The sequence below is a fragment of the Epinephelus fuscoguttatus genome, linkage group LG3, assembly GCF_011397635.1.
Source record: "Epinephelus fuscoguttatus linkage group LG3, E.fuscoguttatus.final_Chr_v1".
Lineage (NCBI taxonomy): Eukaryota > Metazoa > Chordata > Actinopteri > Perciformes > Serranidae > Epinephelus > Epinephelus fuscoguttatus.
The window spans coordinates 39861854-39885299 of record NC_064754.1 but is presented as its reverse complement, the minus strand read 5'-3'; the positions used below and the strand labels follow the sequence as shown (position 1 = coordinate 39885299).

Genomic DNA, 23446 nt, shown 5'->3' with positions numbered 1-23446 from the left:
CTTGCTTTTAGCTTTTGTTTTTAATGATCTATTGTTCCTTTAATGTTTTATCTTAACGTATTTCACTTGTAAAGCACATTGAATTGCCTTGTGTATGAATGGTGCTATATAAATAAAATTGCCTTGCCTTGCCTTGCCTTCATCTAACATCTCACTTTGGCTGTCTCTGCTTTCACTCTTCCTCCCTCCCTGTGGTATCATTATACTTGTTTTCATTGAAGAAAAGCTGCTAATAAAGTTCCACTGATTAAGTGATAAACGCATTTATTTTCTATAGATTCTTCACAATAAAAGTCCCCTCTTATTTTTGTATAAAGATTAGTTATTAAGGGCTTTTTGCCTTTGTTGTGGGGCGGCAGGGGCCCAGGCCGCTGCAAAGGACTCGCCCTTTATGGGACGCACACTCCTTCCCCTCCCATTATTTTGTTAGGTAAAAGCTTTTATTGTGAAGCAGCAAAATAAGGAAATGTCGGGTTTTTATCAGCAGTAACTTAGCTAAAAGTGGACATGCAACAGTAAAATAAAGCAGATGTCTTAAGTAAAAGCAGGATGACAGGAGACAAACTAAACTCCAAGCCAGTTAGAAGCTACAAAAGTACTGGAAGCTGAACACAGACATTTAAAAACACCATTGTCTCTTCTCTTCTGCATACACAGAGGTGAGTTGAGTCTCGCAACACCCGTATTTGTTTCAGGAGGACAAGGGGGGTCGTCAGGGATTGGCTGCTGTTGGCAAGACGTCACTGCTACCTGCTTGGAGGCAGGCAGGCGCCATTTTGGCCCTACTCTAGAGAAATCAATCTCTGGCATGGCTTGGCGTATTCAAACTGACAAAGAAAATGCAAATCAGCGTGCCATGGTTTGACTCAGCAGTCCATTGGTCATGAGTTGATCTGAGTTTAGATGGTCTTGAATACAACACTGCTGACCACAGTCAAAGTTCTTCCAAAAAAAGCTTCATGTTGTTTTGTAAACTTTTGCCTTCCAATACAGCCAGTACACTAAAAAGCTTGTAGCAAGATGTTGGCATATCAACAGTATGTAATCTCCCTAAATGACTGGAAATGAATATTTTTAGTGAAAACCCTGTCTGGGTTTAACTCTGTGTTTGCATTTAATTTCAATGTAATAACTGATAACACTCAAGAGGCGGAAAACCGCAAAGCTATGTCAGTAATTTATTTGTTGGCAAACAACTTTCACTGTTACAACAAATATTAGTTATGAGATCATTCAACTTGGAACCCATACAAAAAGAATAAATAATTAGCAATAATATTGTAATAATAATCATGATCATAATAATTTAAAAAAAGAACCATAAAACAAACCCAGTGCCGTTTTATTTACTCCTGCCTAAAGCCTAGCTTTCTTTCCTTCAAGCTTGTTTTGCTGTTTTCAAACCAATAAACAGATAAATAAATAATTTCTCTCTTGGGGACATGGAGAGGGCTTGTGGGATACATGTGCAAGCTACACTTCATACACTTAAGATTTTTTTTCTCTCCTAAATAAGTAAACATTGGCTTTCCACACTGGACAGTGCTGCTGTGTGCAGAGTTTTCACATCTTCAGTACACAAATATGGTGTAATCATGGCATTTCACAGGTGAGACCCACCCCTTCTTCAAATAGTGGAAATTCTTTTTTTTTCTTTTTTTTCAGAATAGAGAATGACATTTATTATTCTCAGCTTTCTTCTTCTGTACAATCTCAACCAGCACCGCAAGGTAATGTCAATTGGTAGAATATTTGGCAATAGAGAGAATACGCTTCATCAACCATTCTTTTGTAACTCCAAATATCTGATATCTTTGTAATTTTTTTTCACCCAGGCTTGTGCCTAAAGGAAGGAAATGCTTTATTCAAGAACAAATGAGATGAGACCCACTTCCAGCAAAGTCTAACACGTAGCATTTCCATAGCAACCGTCTCCTTCATAACTTTGCCACTTCATTTCCCCTTTAATTTTAAATCTACACAGTGGTAAAGTATATAGTAACAATTGATTTGCAAAATGTAAGTGACAGTGGTGTTGCTATAAAAGGACCAAAATGAAGTGTGCGCAAGGTATATGCGTATTAATTAAGGAGTGCTTAACTGTCTCTGTATTTACGAAAGAGTGACATGACAGATTGTTCCTTGCTCGTTCTGTTGTCTACACGTGACCAGAACACATCATGACATTTCAGAACAGTTCCACAGACAAAAGGTTTGCAACTTAAAAAATTGAAAAATAAAAGACTTGGTCATATGCAACATTTGTATCTGTATCTGTATTCTGTACAATACATAGAAACAGTTTGTGATTTCTTTATAATCCTTTGATAACTGAAAATTTTTACAGAAGAAAGGAGAAGAAACGAAACCCATTGTTTTTTTTTTTTTAATTCAGTCTGTTGTAATATGATCTTCCTTCTTTGTTTTCAGTGAAATACACAGTAGCCGCAGTCACTACAACTTGCAGGAATGTTACACCAGCCCAGACACAACTCCAGTTTAGCAGATACGAACAGGAAGAGAATTCAGAACATCAGCGTGATATGGTTACAGTTCAGTTGCCCAATAAAATAGTTTTTGGGATGATCGGTAGTGAGGGCATATATCATACATCCTCCACTTGATTGGCAGATAGTGGGGCGGGGCCTTTATCAGGCCAGTTTATGGTGTGAACACCGGAGTTCGATATCCTGCTCTACCCTTTGGAGAGGTGGAAACATCATCCCAGTACGTGTCTTTAAGAGTGAGACAGAGAGACAGACTTACAGACGAACAGACAGGCAGCTCCTTTAACCAGGGCTGGGGGCCATGCCCCTGTTGTGGTGGTAGTGGAGACTATATGCTATGATCTGCTAGAGGTCCATATTGGGGGAACTTGTAGGGCTACGGTCGATCCAAGATTCCAAATTAAAGTTACAGGTAGGGTGAAATTACAGAATCCCTCCCCCTCCTCTCCTTTCCAGGATAAATGTTCCATTTCTGTTTGATGTTCACAAAAAGTCTCACAGAACCGCCCTTTCAGTCTGCACCATTTATGACAATACATTCAGTCCCTGCTTTCATTTGACCCGCGAATTCTCAACCATATTGTCATGAACCATAGTTAATGTCACACACAGTACATCAATCCAGGGGTGGGCCAGCTCAGTCTGTCAGTCAACAACACAGAATGTTTTCATTGGAAGGTTGGAAGTGTGAGAATGGGCTGGGGAGGGATAGAAGTCTCTTGATTGGCTCTATAGACTGGTAACAAGGTGGGAAGGGTCTACGGGCGGCTCCTCAGGTGACGAATCAGACTCCTCCTTGCTGCCGGACACCATGTATCCATCACTGCCACCACGGCCCATGTGGTAGTAGCTCTGGAGCTCGTGAAGGTGATTCCTGGAGCCCAGGTTTGGCATGCTCTTATAGTAGACGTCATCCAGCTCCGGAGCAGTGGCACTCTTACAGGGCTGCAGCTCCCCAGAGCTGTCTTCCTCGCCGTCTGTTAAACCGTTCATCTGCCCATCAGGAAGGTCCGTCAGCACTGGCATGCTGGTGTACAGCGAGTCTCTGTGGTTGGGCGAGTGCGTGTGCTCGTCAGTGTGCTCGTTGGTCAGCAGGGGGAAGAAGCTCTCGCTGGTCTCTTGGGGAATGCGCCGTGGCCGGGAGAAGCTGTGAGGGGGCGGAGGAGGTGGGGGGTGGCTGTCTGGTGGAGGAGGCCGTGGCGGCAGGAGTGGAGCGTTGGACTCTTCTCTGATAATCTCCAAGCCCAGGTTCTCCTCATGGGGGAAGGCTGCAGGGTTGTCAAGCACCATGGGACCATTGTCCTCTTTACTGCTGCCCACACATCCACCAACTCCACTGCTGCTGCTGCTGCTGCTGCCTCCTGCCATACTCCCTGAAAGAACCAGGCAGGAATAATGGTTATAGCATATTTCTAGGAGCGTTGCTATTGCTTGTGTGGTGTAATGTGGTGATGATTTCAGTATTTAATTAGTCAAAAAAGTTATTTTACTTTTTAAAGTGGCTTTATTCAATATTCATAATAACAGTGGATAAAGTGTACTGTGTGTATTGTGAGAAGGGGTTGCTTGTACAAACTCACAGAAACTCTTTCAGCATCTTTGATCTCATTGTTGTGATTTTCTGGCCCACAACTTTACTGTTTTGGTTCAACTCACCGCTTTCATCAGCTTCGTTCTCAGTAGCAGCAGGCAGCTGTTTTCAGCAAAAAAAGCTCTGCAAAGCCACTGTACACTCTCTGCCCAAGCACCAAACGGCAGGCAGGCAAATTCAGTAACTAGTTGGTGAACATACTGAAGCATTTGGAAGCTTAAGGGCCAGATATTTCTTTTTATAGTTGGTGGAGATCAGCGAAAAGGAGAGTGAAAATTGGACTTGCATTCACCAGGAGGCCAAAAACATGTCTCTAAACAAATGCTAATGATTCTCAGCGCCTGCTGGATTGTAAATAAGTGGGCTAACCCTTTCACAAGTTAAAAAGTGATGCAGCCCTTTCTTCAGAAATTATATTTATACACAACTGATCTGAAAGAGCCACTACAATTTGGACCAATTATGTTTTCTTTTAAAGGTTCAATATGCAAGATTCAGAGTGTTAAAATAGCTGCACATCAGTATTTCCTACGTGAAGATATAAAGAAATAATGGCTTCAGCAGAGAATGAAGTCATGCTACTTCTGTGTGTTGTAATCCAAGCCTCTTGCTGGTTTGTTGTGGTAAGCCAGTCCAGCTGCGCATGCATGTTTGTTCATGTGTGGCTAGCTCATCACCGCCGCTTTGCACTGCGCTCATATAGCGTTTAACACTGATATCTGGACGGTGTTAAAAAAGCGTACATCTCATGCTCTGGTTCCTCCCTGGTTAACACTGTTAGCACTGCTGCTGTTGTTTAGAGCTGTTTGTGGAGTTAGCAGGTTTAGCTGCTACCTGCTGTCTTAGCCACCTCCATGTTGAGAACCATGTGCAGACGACTCATATGCTCTGAATTTTGCCCATTGAAGATGATGTGGAAATGTTGCCAATGAACACACGGGGAAATGCACAAAATGTTGATACTGAATGCATCAGCAAAATTTCACTAGCAATGTATTTCACTTGATTTGTGCCAAACAGTGTTCATTTCATTTGTGAAAACTATGACAAAATTTTTTCATCAACAATCCTTTTTTCCCATGACAAAGACGAGACCTTGACGAGCTAAAAAATAGATCTCGATAATAAAAACTATGACAAAATCTGTCATTTTTGTTGACGAGACGAGATGGGACAAAAACACTAAAACTAAACTAAAATCATGAAGGATAAAAATGACTAAACTGTGAATAAAACTATTAAGCATTTTGGTCCCAAGATCCCAGAATTATTTCTTTATTTTTTTTATTATCGACTTTTTTATTACCATTTAACCAAAATCATGACCTTTACCTGAACTTAACTGCTTTTGTTTACTAAACTTATCTACAGACAGGACTGTAGACATGAACGTGGTGTCCTGGTGTCACAGTCCTGCACTTTGTATGTCCATTGTCACCAAAACATAATTATGAAAACAATTTAGTAACACAAATGTAATTTCTAGGAGACAGGGTTGGGTGTTGATATGTCAGTGTTGAGTTCACAGGTTATTTAAGCTGCCCCAAAGCGGCCAAAATATCAGTTACTGCAAGTTAAATTCATTCATATGCAACATATTTATATATGTCTATCAACAGTATACATGTTGCCAGCAAAACACTTTTTGAGGCACATGTTTATGCACCTAACTTAGTTATGCGCTTTACAAGTCGTGTCCTAAACCTGAAATAATTTAAATCAAAGCGGTCACCTCCGTTGGCCATGCTGCTGTTGACCAGCTTGTTCATCAGGTTGTGGTTGCGCTCAGTGGTGGCTCTCTCGTGGTTGTTGAGGTAGGATGGGATGTAATTGGAGGTCAGCTCCTTGAGGATCTTCTTCTCCAGGGTGGTCTCCTTGTGGTTGCTATGGGTGCCGTAGCCGCCACTACGGTCCAGAATCTGCACGCAATCACTCAAGTACTCGCTGCTGGCCATGCTGTAGTTGTTGGCATGGTTACCATTAAGAGGGAGTGTATCCATAACACTGGAGTCTCTTGCGTTGTTCAGGATGCCCTCTGAGGAACAAATACATATATATATATAAAAAAAAAAAAAAAAGTCAGAATTGTTAGGATTCTTAAATAAACTAAGTGGATTCCTCAGAAGAGAGATTTTAATTATTGTTTGATATCATAGCGTGTGCTGTGAATTGAGGATTAAAAAGTAGCAATGATAATTTTCTTGGAAGGAAAAATGCTTCAAGCACCCATAATTCATTTAAGAGAAACCTCTGAAGTACTTTCTTTTCTCAATTACTGCCAGCACCACAGCAATACACAAAGAAGAGTTAGAATTTCACTGCAACATAAGATAAATGCTTTGAAGTGACATTTAAAGTTGTTACAGTGCGAGTAATTTTAAGGGCAAACCTATTGCATTTGCATTATAACTCAAATGTCAATATGCACATTTGATTAACAATATTTTAATTCAATGAGATTCAATGGTAATGCTTGTTTTTTTACACTTTGCCCTAAAAATATGTGACAAACCAAATAAGACAATTGTCTTGGATGGACTGACTAATGATTTGTACAAAAAAAAAAAAAGGTTTAGCCAACAAAACTACTGTTTGGATGCAGATCAGACTGAAAATGTTCAGAGCGCTTTGGAGGCACGAAAAGAGAGAAGAAAGTCGATGTTATTGAAGTAGTTGAGTATTAATTTAGCCCATACTTGTGTCTCGGTACGGTGCTAATGGACAGCATGAGGGAGAAGAGAGAAAACAGACAGACGTGAGTTCATACATCGAGCGAAACAACTTTTAGCAGCTACAGAAAAAAATCAACAGTTGCACAGTAATTGGAGGCATGATGAAAAATGTCTAACAAAGAAACCCTGTCTGATACTCAATATCAAAGTCTGCTTTTCAGGGCCTTATTGTTAACTGGCTGCATTCGTATGCTTCGTTATTTATTTAACACAGAGAAAACATAAAAACACCTTACATTTAAAAACACAGTATATATATATATATATATATACACACAGTAGCATGCAATACGAGTCCCAGCTGACACATACAAAATGACATTCAAAATGAAGCACGTACTGTGCAAAAGAGAACATTAACACAAACTAGTACAGATATTTCATGGCTCCCAAGTAGCTTATAAAAGACACAGTGAATCTGCAGCCAGTTACATATAGCGTGCATCTATAGCATACAATAAATCAGCGTGTGAACTTGTTATACTGTTTTGATAAATCATCACCAGAATTTCATCTCCACATTTATGTGCAGAGAGAACTGCCCAGTGGGTGTCCTTTGTGAGGGATTATTGCGGTTTGATTGATCGCCTCACTTGGGAGCCATAATAAGAATAGATCAGACATGCAGCGAAAGTGTACCACAGTAGCAAACAGTTTTAAAATGAAATAACCATGCAAAAATAAATTTAAGGTAGAGAAAAACAACTGTAAGCTTTGGAAGCCCCAAGGGGCAAGGTGAAAAAAAAAAAAACATTTGCAGGCAAAGTTTATCTCCTATGTAGGAGATAATATCTTATACATATGAGATAAACTTCTTGGCCAACAGTGCCTGCAGTTTTTCTTTTTTTCACATTACCTCTCAAGGCTTCCGTACTAATGTAACTTTCTGAATGTATGTTTATAATAGGAACATCAGGCACACCTTGGGTGTTGTACATGCCCACGGCTGGGTTGTTATAGACTGCCGAGTCCCCCAGGAGAGTGTTATAAGGATTGTTAGTACCATGGGGACGAAGGAGAGCATTAGTTATAAGATGATTAGCCATGGCTCCTGGTACAGGCAGATAGAGAAAGAGAGAGGAAGAGCAACAGCCAAGTCGAGAGAGGAAGAGAGAGGAAAAGCAACAGCCAAGTCAAGAGAGAAAAAGAGAGAAGCACTCGAGGAAATAAAAAGGCAGAGCGGAGAGACAAAGAGGGAGAGAAAGGGGTTGAAGGGGAGAGCATGTAGACGTTGCAGAGTGGAGGTAAGCGAGGAGGAAAAAAGAGGAAGGGAGAGTGAGATGGAAAGTGAGTGTGTGGAAGAAGGAGGGAGAGAAGAGGACAAGTAAATCAAACAAGCAAACATAGTTTGAGGTGAAAGCCAAGAAAAAAAAAAGCTTGACAAGTCATTCTTGCAGCCGCTGCATACAGGCCGAGGGAGGGGACGAGGGTGAGAGACAGAGAGAGACAAAGAGAGAGTAGCATGGCTTGGAGAAGATTGTGCTGCAGTTCAATACGCTTGAGCAGAGCAGCATGACTACAGGATAGTTAATGGACAAAGAGGTTACAAAAAAAAGTGTTCTCGGTGCATTTTCTTCCCTAGGTGGGAGACAGATCATGTACACATAAAGACACTGCAGAAAAACAGAAGACGAATGACCACGACAGTTCCTACACATTCATCCTCACGCTGTATTCTCCACTGTATCAAACACACACCTCTACCATTACTCCTAAGTGTGTACATGTGTCATATAGCATCCAAACATAGGTGAGTGGGGGAAAACACAGAAACTAAAACATCTCTGGAGTGACTTTTTTTTTTTGTTTTTTTTTGTTTTTTAAAGAGACACTGTGTCAATGTAATTAGCTGAAAGAAAATGCCACAGTTTAGTTATGTAATCTAATGTTTTAGGATACAACAGTTTAATAAGACTTCATTACTATTTCACAAAATGAGAAGTTGGCCAGCAGCCTGAACTTTGCCAATGAAATAAGAGCTCCAGGTAGAATAAATTAGAAGGAATGGAGAAACTGAAATGTGGCAGAATATTGAATGATTCTCTGGGCATCAGGGTAAATTTATTATAAGAGGGAGTATGACATTATTGAGGACAATACTGACACAAAATCATCAAGGTAAATATGTCAGGGTGTTACCAGATGCACCTAAATTGCACCCATAGTCCCAACACAACTAAAAAAACAGCAACAAATTAATATTAGACAAAATAATGTCTTCAAACTGAACTTTTAAGGTAAAAATGAACACATTCCTTCTCTTTTTTACTCTCCTCTAATTTCAACAAGTCAATCTCCAATCAGAATATCCAATTTATTCCATCCTATCCTCACTCACTAAGCTGCAGTACATAGTCATTTAAAACCTACTGGCTAAGTAGCTCTCTCTGCACCATGCTTTAAAGTGTGAGGGAAGGAGGGGGCGAGGGGGGGTGTCTTAAGCCCTGCCTCGCTAAGTGTGTGATAATTCAGGCGCTGACACACACCGTGTCTGCTTTAGCATCAATCTGTCATGCTAACAGCTTATTAGTGGCCTGAAGGAAGCGAGGGCCACACCTCGACTTAGAGACTAACAAATGGCAGTGTATGCGTGTGTGTGTGTGTGTGTGTGTTCCACTGTATGTGTGTGTGTCAAAACGTCTAGCCGTTAGGGTGTCTATGTCCTCATTACCCTAGCCCTTAGACAGCTATACTCGTGGAATCCATTCTTACAGTGACTCCGTCCTGAGGGAGAGCGAAAAACAGCTCCAAATACAGTGGAAATACAGTGAGCTGAGCCTGATGCCTTCATATAATGAGATGGACATACACTGCAAAACTTTGCTCTGCCACATTGCTAGTACTGTGGTGGAAACATACTCTCAGTATTTTAAAATCTGTAGCTTCACCTTGAAGTGAAACGCTACAACATTTAGCTAATATAAAGCCTTTATCTAATGCAACTCTTCATAACTTAAAGTGTAATCATAAAGGGACCACTGGTGTTCAGCTCAAAGTCGCGCACATAGTCTATCTCAAAGGATTTATCTCCCACATATGCTTCAAAAGATAACTATCCTTGGAGAAGCAAGTATAGAAGCCCTCTGCAGCTCAGTCAACTCTGCACTTTGTAGATTTATAATGGGACCACAAACTGGTTGATGTTTTAGTTTTGACAAGAGCCTGCTCCTAACTCTCCCTCCTGTAAAGTCATCTTTTGAAGCAGCGAAAAAAAAAAAAAAAAAAAAAAAAGTAGTAAGTGATATTTACACTCAGCTCTGCTAATCTTCCTTTCTACAAGAACACAGTACCATTATCAGAAGTTTGGACTCCTACCACTTTACTAAATGACAGCGTATGCTGCCTGAGCCTCCCACTATTAATAAAGTAGATATGGTGACAGTGATGAGGATGCAAATGGTAGGTATCCCGTGGTTACCTCTGTTGAGCGTGGCGGAGCTGTTGATGTCTCCAGTGATGAAGGAAGACTCCTGTTTCCTCACAGTGTCATTCCACATCCGCCTGATACGACTCTATACACAGGAGAAAAGAAGCAAGGGATAGAGGGGGGGGGAGAAAGGAGGAAGAGAAGGTATGGGCAGAGGCATGGAGGAGTAGCAATAATGTAAGGGAGAAGGAATAAAAGGAAGGAGCGGGAGGGAAGACATGACGACAAAAGAGGGAAAGAAATATGGTAAGAAACGTAACATATGAAGGTATGATGTGCAAAAGGAGGGCAAATTAGTGCAGGAGAGGCCGTAAAGGAAAAAAGCAAAGCAACGACCAGCAGGAGTGGGACAGGTGGGGAAAAATAATCACCCGTCAATGCCATTTATACTCCATCTTCCTGTGTGTCAGCATCAATATGCGAAGGTGTAAGTCAGGGTTTGGGCTATCTCACTTTCCACATTTGAACTCTGCATATACATTGTTTTTTATTTTATCACATATTAACAAGTTGTTATGTTTTTGGGTCAAACTTGCCTAAAAGGAAATTAAAACTCTGAATCATGTTGAAAGTGACAGCCCAGTCAGTCGCTGTAAGAAATGTTGGCACTGTAAGTTTCTGCAAACCCTGATTATGTTACACTTGCACGTTTCATACCTATCATGTCAACATTTCTAAAGTAACGTAGTATATGAGCTGCCTTTGTCATCAGGAAATGGAGGGGACGATGGATTCCGTGACACTGATGCCTGCCAAGCTGCAGACCACTGTTTGAGAGCAACAAACAACAAAATAGGCTGTTTTCTAGTGAATCAGTGACCACATTTATATGCACACTAACATTCCACTATTATTCTGAACATGACAATATTCTGAATTTGGAACAGGTCATGTCAACAGCATATTCTGTATATGCCAATATTATTGGACTTTTAGGAGCTGCCTTTGGCCATGTATACAGCTGCATTCAGAATGTGCATCTAAATTGGAGTTTTTATCGCAGCTTCCAACACACAGTCTCTTACTTATTTACATTCAGCACTATGTGATCTGTTGTACCAACTAGCTAACATGTTGGTGGAGATTCTCGGCCATCCAGGTCATAGTTATTCTAAGTGCTATATCATAGGCATCTGGACTTGCTTGAGTTTACTGTGGATGTTTCACCTCAAGTCCAGCTGCTTACGATATAGCACTTAGGAAGACAAGCAAACACTTTGCAAGGCTGGTGTGGAGATGCATGCCCAAAAGAAAAGCCTTTCTGGTCGAAAAGAGAAACACGGATAGATAGACTTGGATATACGCAAATATGGCAACGCAGACCTTTTCAACAAGTTGGTCGAAGGTATGAGTAGGAGACTGTGTTCGCATGGTCACAGACCGCCACTGATGTAAAACTTTGAAAAAATCCTACTTTGATGCAAAGAAGCAAAATGGAACAAGTGGCTTCTACTTTCCATATTTTGATATGATAAACACGTCAAAATGTCAACATTAGTAGAATATCCATTTTAGCCATGTCAACAGCTTCGTAGGAATATTGTCCTTTTCAGATGAAGAACAAAAAACAAAATATTTTGTGCTTGTAAATGTACACATTGGTATATTTCCAATTACTTTGTCAGCACCAAATGTGGGTGTTTTTAGGGACCTGTCACTGTGTTTCTTGTGGCTTTTTAGCCCCAAAACGTGGGTGTATTTTTACCGAGACATTGCTGCTTTTCCAGTGGTGACTGTGCCCCTAAAACCAGGCATTTAGGCAAAAATATGATCTTTTCATTACTACAACCAAGTGTTTTTTGTGCCTAAACCTAACCACTTGTTAACCACGGTTAACACAAAGAAATGTAAAGTTTTAACATGCATTCATTTACTTGTGGCAGTCTGCCACAGTTGGAAACATCTGCCAATGCGTTTTGATTTTCTATTTTCTAGCTTTTCTAGTTGCATAACATTCTTGTAGCACAGAGTGCACGCTGGGTACAGACGTAGCAGCACAATATCATACAAAGTGAAAATGAAACTTGCACAGGGTAATAAATTACCCTTTACTCACAAACAGCTGCTTCTCTTATCCATAGATCTGATGTGCTCAACTCTGATCGGACTGAATGATCAATTATCCACTCATACTCAAAACAATGACAGGAAAAAAAAAAGTGGTCAGCTATTGCTGCTACACACACAGATACTACTTCTGGTATTTGCTACATAATAACATGCAAATGTAATATAGTTTCCATGGTTTGCAGAAACACACAATGCCAACATTTTTTGTGGCGATTGGGTTGAAAGTGAACAGCGATAACCCAAAACCCTCATGGCGTGCTCCGGCCTCACCTGAGAGTCTGCTGTGCTGTAGCGTCCAGGTGTGCAGGCAGGTAAGCTCACCTGTGAGCCTGTGGAGTAGCGGCCCGGCGTCCGTGAGGTGGTGGTTTTACTGGAGGAGGAGATAGAGGTCTCTACGCTCTTGCCACTGCAGCAGTGAGTGCGCAGGCATTTGCCATACTCTTTACGCACCTGGGGAGGGGGAGGTGTGAGGTGGAGAAAGTTATACCCAGATATGCTATGCACTAATATAAAAACCACAAAGCACACATGTAGGGGGAGGAATTGACTGATGTTCTGCTTTTAACTTGCATTTATTAAAGCATATTTTTAAAATGTCATTCCGGGAAGGAAGCAGACTGGAGGGGCTTAACTTGATATAGTGTCCCTATTAACTTCTTCTTGTTCTCAAATTCCTTGTGCAAACACTAACTCCATAAAAATTTAGACATTAACGGATTAACTTCATAAACTTTCCCCCCCCATCTGCATCCACCCCAAATGTTATTACTGCCCACATATCAATCTGAAATGGACATATTCCTGAGGGAGACATATGATGCACTTGTACACACAGAACATCTGCATTTAGATCCCAATCAAGTTAGAACAAATAGGACTGTAATTGCTTTTTAACAAGCTTGTTGGACTGGCAGACGTGTATTGCCACATGCTCTGTTTGAACAGCTGTGTGGTGAGTCGCTCCATGCATCTTGGGAGAAACCATGTTGGGTTGCAGCCAAAGAAAACCTCAGCACTGTTCTGAGGACATCTCTCAAGATACCTGATCCCATGGCCTAACACATACTTAAGTACATTGTACACACACACACGCATGCACACACTGCACTTGTTTACTGGTCGTACACTTAAATCTAAAAACTCTCTGCGGGACTGCAGCCAGATGAGAGTATTAAGCATTTGATAAATTTTCTTTCCATATCCTACTCCCCTTCTGTACTCCCAGGCACTGACAGTGTGTGGGAGACTCTGTAAAAATATCCCAGGATGTGTAGGCTCTTCCTGGAAGCCACATATAATTCAAATATTTTAAAATAAGTGATCCATATGTACTGACAAATGCCTCTAATCCTTAAGGCCAACCAAACCCAAAACATACAACAAGGAGGTCATCTTTTCAAAATGAAAAAGGGGGGCCGTACTGGGAGCTGTGTGTCAATGTGAGCAAGGTTGTTGTTTTAAATCAAAGAAATCATCGGAGTATCTTTAACCACTGCCATTTAGACATCAGAATTTCTTCTGAGTGTGTCCAAAATTTAAAACAAATGAGAGCTAAATATTATCAAAGTTTTGAACAAGCTATTTCAGGCTTCATGACCTCGCCTGATGATGACAAATACTGTTTGTTACCTGCTGCCACCAGGCGAGACAGACAGTGAAAGAGAGACAGCAAGGTAGTCAGTGTGAAAAAGTGAGACAACTGAGCAGCCATGGGGGTAACTGAATGACCAATCAAACCCCTGACAGCTCAGCAGATATTTTTGGTGTCCCTTCTCATCATTGCTAGCATGTGTGTGCCTGTCTATTTCTGTACAGCTTTGTCTCTGTTTGTCTCCCTCACCTTCTTCTGCAGGATGCAGTGAAAGATGAAGATGAACATGCCCTGTAGAGAGTTGAAGATGGTGAAGAGGTACGCCATGATGACGGTGCTCTCGTTGATGTACATCAAGCCGAAAGCCCAGGTCAGGCCCAGAAGACACAGCAGGGCTATGGCTCCGATCACCCAGGACCTAGAAGACGAGTGGAAATAACTGTGAGGGGGGGGGAACTCTATCTGTTTCTATCAGTTCAAAGTTCATTCAGTGTCATACATTCTTAACAACATCACTATTTGCCACGCCCAAGCGGCAAACGCTGAAGAATGAAGCCAAACGCAGAGGTGCCAAAAGCTGCAGTTCCTTGAATGGCCACTTGAGGTTGGCTCCAAGAGCGAGTCAGTCCTCATGTTAAAAAGCCTGACTTAACAGCAGAAATAAACATGTTGACAGCCTGGTACAAAAACCAGTTTTGTTACCTCAACTGTATGGGAGTGAATTTTTATATAACTCACTCATTTGTATATTATTAAGGCTTAAAGTTATACATAATTGACGGCGTGGTCACTCTGAGTGACAGGTGGGTGCCGTCCATTGACAAGTTCCTTCCATGGGGACGAAGGTTTAATTAATAAACCATAGTGTAACCCGAGATTCACAGAGTAAAGGCAAAACCCTAGCTGTCGCTATTTCAGTGTGTTTCAGTTCATGGGAGTAAACTTTTAAGTTTTGGTCACCTAAAAAAGTCTTGTTCAGTGTTTGGTTGTTCTAAAAGACCATCTATGGAGACGGATATTCAGTTTTTCCAGTACATACATTTTGTTTAATGGTTTTAAGCCCATTTTTCGCAAGCGAAAATTAGCATTAGCATTATCACAGTTAACTATAGCTGTAAATGCACCATGCTAACCAAGCTAGAAGGTAACCACCTTCTCATTCAAATATGGTCACCTCTGGCTAAAAAAATCCAAAATGGCGAAAACAAAATGCCGAACTTGTTGCTTCAAAACGGAAGTCCACAACCCAACCATTATTTTAGTCACATAAAAAAGTCTTGTAAAGTGTTTAGATGCACTCAAAGACCCTTTAAGGAGTTGGATATTGAGTTTTTTCAGGAAGTACATTTTGTTTTAATGGTTTTTAATTCAGTTTTTTTTTTTTTTGCAAGAAAAAAAAAAAAGTAGTGATATAACACCCTTTCAAAATACTATTTCCAGATGAAACCCTTGTATTTTTTACAGTACCGCGGAGCTGTGTTCCCTCTTAATTAAACAGCTTCTTGTAAACAGGAATATTAATATTAATTTTCATTAGCTATGTAAACAGCTTAGTAGGAATACGGTCTTTTTTCAGGGAAAGGACAAAAACCAGGAGATTTTTGTGCATGGAAACATACTCAAATGTGCTCTTGCTTAGTTAGGAAAATATACAGTTTAAAACTCCTAGCTATTATCGGGATATCCACAAAGGTCGTTTTTTTGCGAACATTGACATTTAACAGTTAGCATTAGCTAAGGTTAGCACTAGTGCTAAAACTTTTGCTTTCTTCATTGGTTTAACAATTGTAAAGGTGCCTCATCAATTTCAGCTATTTCCTCCCCTCTTGTTTATAGATAGGTAAGTGGTAAAATAACAATGCCATCATTTTTTCTCACTCAAAACTGTTGAGTTAAAAGGGAACACAGCACTGCAATACTGTGAAAAATAAGAGGTCTGGACCTGGAAATAGTAATTTGAAAGGGAGTAACGTCAGATTTAAAAACTGGATTTTCAGTCTCTTGTCTTAATATGGTCACTTGCGACTCCAAAAATCCAAAATACCATTGAAAATGCCAAACTCAAGGCTTCAAAATAGGAGCCCAAAAACCAATGGGTGATGTCACGTTGGCTACACTCATAATATATGTAGTCTATAGCCACGCCACATAGTATGTAAAATATACTGTATATTGTGGGTTATATTGTAAGAAGGATAACATGAGAAGCTTGTCTCTTTTCCTGGATCAGAAAAGCCATTCAGCCAAGTTTAATGCATGTGGGATCATGAGGCAGGAGAAAGGGGTTAGAGAGGGTTCATTCGGAGTCCCAACACTGTGGGAGTGGGATGGAGAAAACAGTGGGAGGTTTTGCCTAAAAGAATTATACTCATATGAAAGTGGTGAGAGAATAGGGAGAAAGTGGATTTGCTCATTGAGATACCATCTCAAGAGAGGGAGGGGAGGTTATAAGCTAGCTGACGTCAGCCACAAGTATCGAGAAGGTCAGGCACACAGGACTTTTTCCAAGTTCCATCCAAACTCCATCACTCAAAGTGCATGGCAGAGGGTAAAAGACGTTTTCACAGGCAGAAGTGGCTGCTGAAGTCTGTTAGTGCAATTGTGACTGTAACACTTTAATGGAATGAATTGTAATAAAAAGTTTTCAAGGCTGTGAACCTCCTTTTCATATAAAGCCTATGCAGAAGTGAGTCATAAGAGGCCAAATGTCAAAGGAATGTGGTCGTGTCGAGGCATGTGTATGCATTGTAAGTTCTCGTCTGAGCGCGTGCATGCTGTCGTGCGTGCAGCCATGTGAGTGGCTCCACTGGGCAGTAAGTAGAGGGACATTACAGCCATTATAAATGACATTTCCCACTAAAGGTCACAGTTTCTGGTCTGCCACAGCCGCGATGATGGCTGTTAATTTGATTGGCTGACTGGACAGTGATCACCTCTCATGCGAGGGACTGAGACAAGGAAAAGGGGGTAAGGAAGGAAAAAGGAGTGGGGTGGAGGGAGAAAAAAAGAGAGAGCTGAGATATTAGAAGAGTTAGGAGGAAGGAAGAGAGAAAGAGGAGGAGAGTAAGTGAGTGAGACTGAGGTGATTGATTCGATGTTGCCCTCTGTGGCACCATTCAGGCGAGACAGAACCTCCAATAAAGCTCGTCTGACGACCCTCTTCAATAAAGGGTACACTCATCCCTCACTTTTCCATCCCTTCATTCCACCTCTTACTCCAGTGCTCCCTTGAGTCATAGTTTCTCTCTCAGACTCTGTTTCCCCCAGTTCACATCTCAACATTATAATATTTCAATAGCACATTAGGTCTGTGGGTCATAGGAGCTCACAAATCACACATCAACATGTAATCCATTTCACAAGGCGGGTTAATGGTTAATTGAGGAATATGCAGAGACTCTAGGCGGGTTGTACAGACAAACAAGACGACAAGCAAACCAATCAAAATGTCTCTAAGAAGACGAAAGGCATCCTGATTGGAGAGTGGCCTTACCCGAGCCAATCCACAACAAAGACAACCCATGATGGCTTGGAGTTAAAGAGACAAAGAAAACAAAAGGAAGAAAAAAAATAATAAGACAAAAAGGGCATGATGATGATTAACAAGTAAATGAACCACAATAAGACATGACTAATGAAGTGAAATAGATTAAAATCTATTCAGCCTTTAGTGTACTCAGAGAGACGAAGGAAAGTCATTAAAAAGGAAAAAAAAAAGATCCAAAAGCATCATATTCTAAATGGTTCTTTGATTTTCATCTTTCATCGGGCTTTTTGATTACATTCCCCTGAACTGCACTGAAGCAAAGATCAGCTGGTTTCGTCTTTTTTTTTTTTCAGAAACGCTTCCCACTTGAAGTCCTACTTAAAACCGCTGTCATAAAAGATACATTGGCAGTAATATTTAAATGATAAATCAAATGAGCAAGCCATTTTGTGATTTACATTATAAATTCTGAGCTGCGCCTGAGTAAGGCGTTGAGCTCTGAGCCATGGCATATTGTTTGAATTAGACTGAGCCTTTTGTCTTGAACTGCACTGGAACGAGAAATAACACAGTCTTGATTAGTTAGCTTAGTAGACAGAGTTTCAGTGTTCAGTGGAAATGAAGTCGTATTTCAGTGACGTTCTCTAAGGGCGATATGAGTAATGACATGACTGGGATTAATAATGTGATGGATTCAATGAGGAACATCTTGAAATGATGCAAGAAAAGAGTCCCCTTTATGTTGCTGCTAAACCACTGATGAACATGGATTTAAAGAGATAGCTCAACATTTGGGAAATTCGCTTAGTCGCTTCCTTGCTGAGAGTTTGATGAGAAAATGGACGCCACTCTCAAGTCTGTAAGGTAAATTGAGATGTAGCCAGCACCTTTTAGCTTAGCTTAGTTTAACAAGTGGCTTATACTTGAAGTGCAGAAACATGACTATAGAGTACTCTTGGAATAAGTCCTAACACCTTGAAATGAGTTAGCATTTTAGCACTCCCAGTCTCTCAGTTCCCTTCGTCTTGAAGTCAGTGTTTTTCTTTTTATTTATTCTTTTGGTTAGATGCCTTAAATAAGATCTGTGGTCAACCCTCTAAGACCCACATACTGTAGACCCATTTTGTCCTTTTTTATAGGGGGGACAGGGGATCTTTGTGGGGAGATAGCAGGTCAGCAGTGTATGCTACATAGAGGTGGTATATATCATCAGAAAGAACCTGAAATAAATTGAAGATGCAGCTCAGCACTGTGTGTCAAGTCTTTCTAGCCATAAATCTGTATTAAAGGGCGCCCAGTAGCTCAGTGAGTAGAGCCGGCGCCCCATGTACAAAGGAATTTTCTGTCGCAGCGACCATAGGTTTGATTCTGGCTCCTATCTCTCCCTCTTTGGTCAGACGTGTATTTAAATTATGAAATTTAGAGTGTATAGGGGCTTAGAACATTATGATGGAGGTATCTGATGGCACTTCCCATGCTCAATTATGTCTCGTAAGTTGTTGGATCAATTTTTTCGGTTGATACCATTTATTACACATAGTTGGTGCTAAATTTAAGCATTTTTGACCTCTAGAGAATTGCAAAAAAAATTGTCCCAAACCCCTCCAAAATACCTCATTAAGACACCAAGACCTAAAAAAGCACCATAGAAAAATCCATGCTGTGATTTGGTATCAAAAACTTTTGATATTTGGAGATTTTTGTAAGAATTAAATTTTTTGATGATTGGATGGTGAGCACTTCTGTTCTGGAAGCTGCTGAGAAACACCCTTATTGTCAATATCCTATAAAATCCATCCATCTTCTGAATGCTCAAGGTCTCTAGTTTGTGGCTGTAAAGTTTTACGAGGCTGTGATTGTCCTAGAGGTCACTATAGGTTATTTTATACAGTGTCTGTTTCCAAAAAATGGTCTCACTACAATGAAATGGCTAACAGGGGGGCTAACATCATCACACATGAACAAAGCTGGGGTCACTGAAACCACAAAAGTCTCAGCCCTCCATTCATAAACAATTTATGCAATTCAAAGACTGTTTAGGAACCCCAGTATGCAAAAATAGTCAAATATAATAGGCAAAAATAACACATTATTAAACAAATGCCATTATTTTGAATTATTTAAACAAACTACAAATTAGTAATGATAATAAGAGTGCTAAATGCAACCATTTCAGTATATTTCTTTAATGATAATTTTAACTAATTGGCAAGTCAGCATGAGGGTACTGCAAAAACATCAGTTTTATTTAGACAGCAGTCCACTGATGATCCCTATGTCAGCCTGCAGTAGTAAAATGCGAGGGCTGGGAGGTGAGCTATTGTGAATGTTTGCCAAATATCCAGCATAAACTATAGTTTCAACTTAAAAATCTAGTTTCAAGCCAGTCGCAACCTCTGCACTTTGGTGAGGTGAGGTTTGGTGAGGTTATAAGGTGTAGAGGTCGGAACTGGCTTGACTGCAGTGATTTGTCTTTTCTGTCCATACATTGTCGATGTCCCTCCGCAGTATTCTCACATGTAAATTTGTTTTTCACCGCATGAGAAAATGGATGTTTAGCATGAGAGCGTGAGAGAAGTTTCCATTGTGTAGATCTCACAGTCAACGCGTGACAGTTGGCAGGCCTGTTGTTTGATCCATACAAAAACCAAAGTGTAAAAACAATAATTTTCTGAGGTTAAGGGCAGAAAAATTTGTCTCTCCTGGCTGCGAAACAGTCTGGCACATAATCCACTGTAATACCACTGCTTGTTGTTTTGACACTTAGCTTTTGTACAGATAAAACAAACAAGAGTTTATGTGTTAATTAGTGTGCTGGTAGCTCTGTGACCTTCTGACAGAGTTTGGCTAGCTGTTCCCCCCCCACTGGATGTATAAAGAGGACTAGATAGAGCGATGAATGTGGAGTTGCTCAATGGTGCATGAAGCCAAAATGGTTCAACTGCCGCATACAAAATTACCCGGTTGATCTGGAGATTATTGGCACTACTTTCGCACTGTGCGGCCCATGCGGCATGCGCACTAGACACTTAGTGCAGCCAAGTGTGGCCGAGCGGCTAAGTTCCATTTGCCAAATGCTCAAACTTTCAGTTTAGCACTCCGCTAACTTGAATGGGGATAAAAATTATTTAATCGTGTGGCTCTTCTAGACTTTCGAAATGTTTTGGCCTGAATGCATTAAAGCCCAATAAAGAAATTAGTCATTTCATGGGGGCTGTAACACTAAAAAAAAAAGTATTCACTGAGTTACACACGTCTCCTTCCCAATGCAAGTCTATAAGAAAAAGTCTTTTTGGGCCGCAGGATATCACGTGACAGACCCTGTAAATTGCAGTACCACTGTTCAACCACAACGAAAATTGGCTTTGAAGCCTGGTGCACTTCCTGGGGGCCTGGTTCTCCCTATTTCTCGTCTCAATGTTCAGCTAAGCTAACCAGCTGTTGACTCCAGCTACATAGGACAGACATGAGAGTCCTACTTATCCTCTGATTTAAGAAAGCAAATAAGCCTTTTTCCCAAAATGGTGAATTATCTCTTGAACTTAATCCACACACACACACACACACACACACACACACACACACAAGCAGGTGTGTCGAAATGGGGGGAAAAGTGGGACTGATTATCTAGCGCCCTGATGGAATGAGGGCTCTCAAAAAGCCAGGAATGAAAAGTTTGGATTTATTTACATTTTTTTTTATAACAAAATAATTAGTGCCACAAATAAATAAACATTGACTGAATAAATCAATTAAAAGACTGAACCTCTTTGAGGCCTCTCTCACCCCTTAAAGGTGCAAAATGGTTTAGTCCACCCCTGCGCTAGGATTTTTCTCTAAACTCAGCTAGAGCCGAGCGATTGACTGCTTTCTTCTTTCCAGAAGAAAGGGAAATCAAAAATCCAAAAAAGAAAAGAAAAAAAAGCAAAGGGAAAGAAAGCAAACTCACTTTGAAAAATCTAAAGGTGGATCAGAGAGACATGGATCAAGAGAGGAAGAGCAGGGGCCCCATACAGAGTGCTCATACCTAAGGCCCAGAATTTGGTGCTACATCCCTGCACACAAACATGCATAATTAGCCCTGCTTTCCAACCCACGGTTGCTGGTGTGATGGCAGGACTGTATGCATACATGTACTTACTTGATGTTGTCCAGACATCCAGAGTCTGGTTTGAGAATGGCCGTATGATGGAACATCTTATAAAGAGCGATGCCGAGGAAGATTACATTCAGCTGAAACACATGCGCACGCACACACACACACAAACACACACACAACCAGACACACATACAAGTTAATATTCTGCAGCAACAAGCCTAATTAAAGACACAATGTCACCACAACAATTCACTCACACACAGTGCATATCATTTCATTTTCCCTTCCAGTAGTAATTGGCTTGGGGGACACAGTATCAGCCCACAATCAACATCCCTTTATGTGCTCAAAATACAGCAGCTTGAGCATCAGGGAAAATACAGCAGTCATTACATCCATTGAGGATCATTGTTACAATAGAAATCCAATTCTCACAGATGCTGTCTATTCTATTGGCCTGCTAACGCATAGATAGGGTGGTTTAATAATGACTGTCTGGACTGTTGTGCCGGGTCTCCAAGGCTGTATATGTTACCAGTGGGCGTAGAGTCATAACAGAGCAGTCCCACCTGCACCGCTCCCACTTACAGCCCTGGTTAGATCAGTGATAGCCTGCCTGACATTTCTAAAATGAGTACAGAGCATCAGCGTACATGCTGACATTCACCTAATTGGGAACATGTCCCATTGCTTTCATTCTCTCTTTCCCAAACAGTGTTTTTTATATATATATATTTTTTTTGCTTTTTCTGTCTGCCTAGTCGACAAACTCTATTTCTGTCTGTGTTTACTTGTTACAGGTAAAAGAACTGTTCCTGCTCCTCAGAACAGTTTCCTGACTGATGAAGCATCATTCAGTGACATTTCTCTATGAAGGCACTGGCAAAATGGTCAAGCTGAGTTCTTTGGCAGTCCGTGTTCCCATTTTTTTCACCGTGCAATGGACCGCATTGTAATAAAGAAGCTACGCCAGGAGGAAGTACAGTGCCTGGATCATCAAATAAGTGCTTAAGAGCAACATAACTTTGCAGAGTTCTTATCATAATCTGCGGTTTGTGCTCTGTGTCCTTCCGAAGATTTCCAGCTTGTTGGAGTATGTGCCCACTCGAGAGTTAATCCATGAGTGGGAATTATCAAATTGACATGTAAAGTTCCTTCCGCTTTCACGTACGCTGCAGAGGAGCTCTGGCAAACCTCGTAGGAAGATTAACGAACACCTTAATGTAACCCGTCGTTCCCTGCGTGAACATGTGGCAGCTGGTTCTGCTTTGCATGTGTAGCGCTATGTCGAGTGTGTGTGAGCATGCATGTATATGTTTCTCACCATAATAATAAGCGTAGCAGGGCCTATAAAGCTCCAGATAAAGTATGTGTCCAATCGCAGCCAGCACCTAGGGAGACAGAGATAGAGATAGACAGAGAGAGAGAGAGAGAGAGAGACATCATGCATGAGAAACAGAGGGAAGAAGAACAGGAGAGGAAAAGACGCATAGGGATTAAAAACATGCTCCACTCTCCAGATGGATGTAGGGTAGCAAGGATTTACCATCAGAGGACAGGACATGCATCATAGTTACACACACACACACCCACACACACACACATACACACACACACACACACACACACACACACACACACACACGAAAGGAGGCAAGAAGGGGGAAAAAAAGTAGTGCATTACATGACATACAGTATATCAAATGCATCACGATAGAGGGAGGACAAAAGGAATTGGAGGGGGATGAAAAAGCGAAAGAGATGGAGAACAGTGACGAAGGTGTTGCAGGATGAAGGAAACAGACTACACGCACGCCTCAAACATACATCACACGCAGAGGGGGGAGACAGCGAGGGATGAGCACCTGTGATAAATGCACCTTTACTTCCCCCTTAGGGCACAGATATATGACACGGTCACATCCTGTGGTCGCAGAAATAT

At 41.0% G+C, this 23446-nt stretch overlaps 1 protein-coding gene across 14 annotated transcripts in view; it reads right to left on the bottom strand.

The window, feature by feature from the left end:
- Positions 1 to 1171: 1171 nt before the first annotated feature.
- The window catches only part of adgrl3.1 (adhesion G protein-coupled receptor L3.1), a 170363-nt gene continuing 148088 nt past the window's right edge, over positions 1172 to 23446 (bottom strand). For 2 of the 14 annotated variants that reach the window (XM_049569478.1, XM_049569489.1), the window contains 9 exons: positions 22829 to 22895; positions 21547 to 21638; positions 14168 to 14336; positions 12598 to 12777; positions 10249 to 10342; positions 7753 to 7881; positions 6795 to 6812; positions 5831 to 6133; positions 1172 to 3880 (listed from right to left, as the gene is read on the bottom strand). In XM_049569478.1, coding sequence (XP_049425435.1) covers positions 3237 to 3880; positions 5831 to 6133; positions 6795 to 6812; positions 7753 to 7881; positions 10249 to 10342; positions 12598 to 12777; positions 14168 to 14336; positions 21547 to 21638; positions 22829 to 22895 — 1696 coding nt within the window. In that variant the 3' untranslated portion in view covers positions 1172 to 3236. The remainder of the gene's footprint in view (positions 3881 to 5830; positions 6134 to 6794; positions 6813 to 7752; positions 7882 to 10248; positions 10343 to 12597; positions 12778 to 14167; positions 14337 to 21546; positions 21639 to 22828; positions 22896 to 23446) is intronic. The other 12 variants (XM_049569496.1, XM_049569590.1, XM_049569531.1 and 9 more) reach the window with 9 other exon arrangements.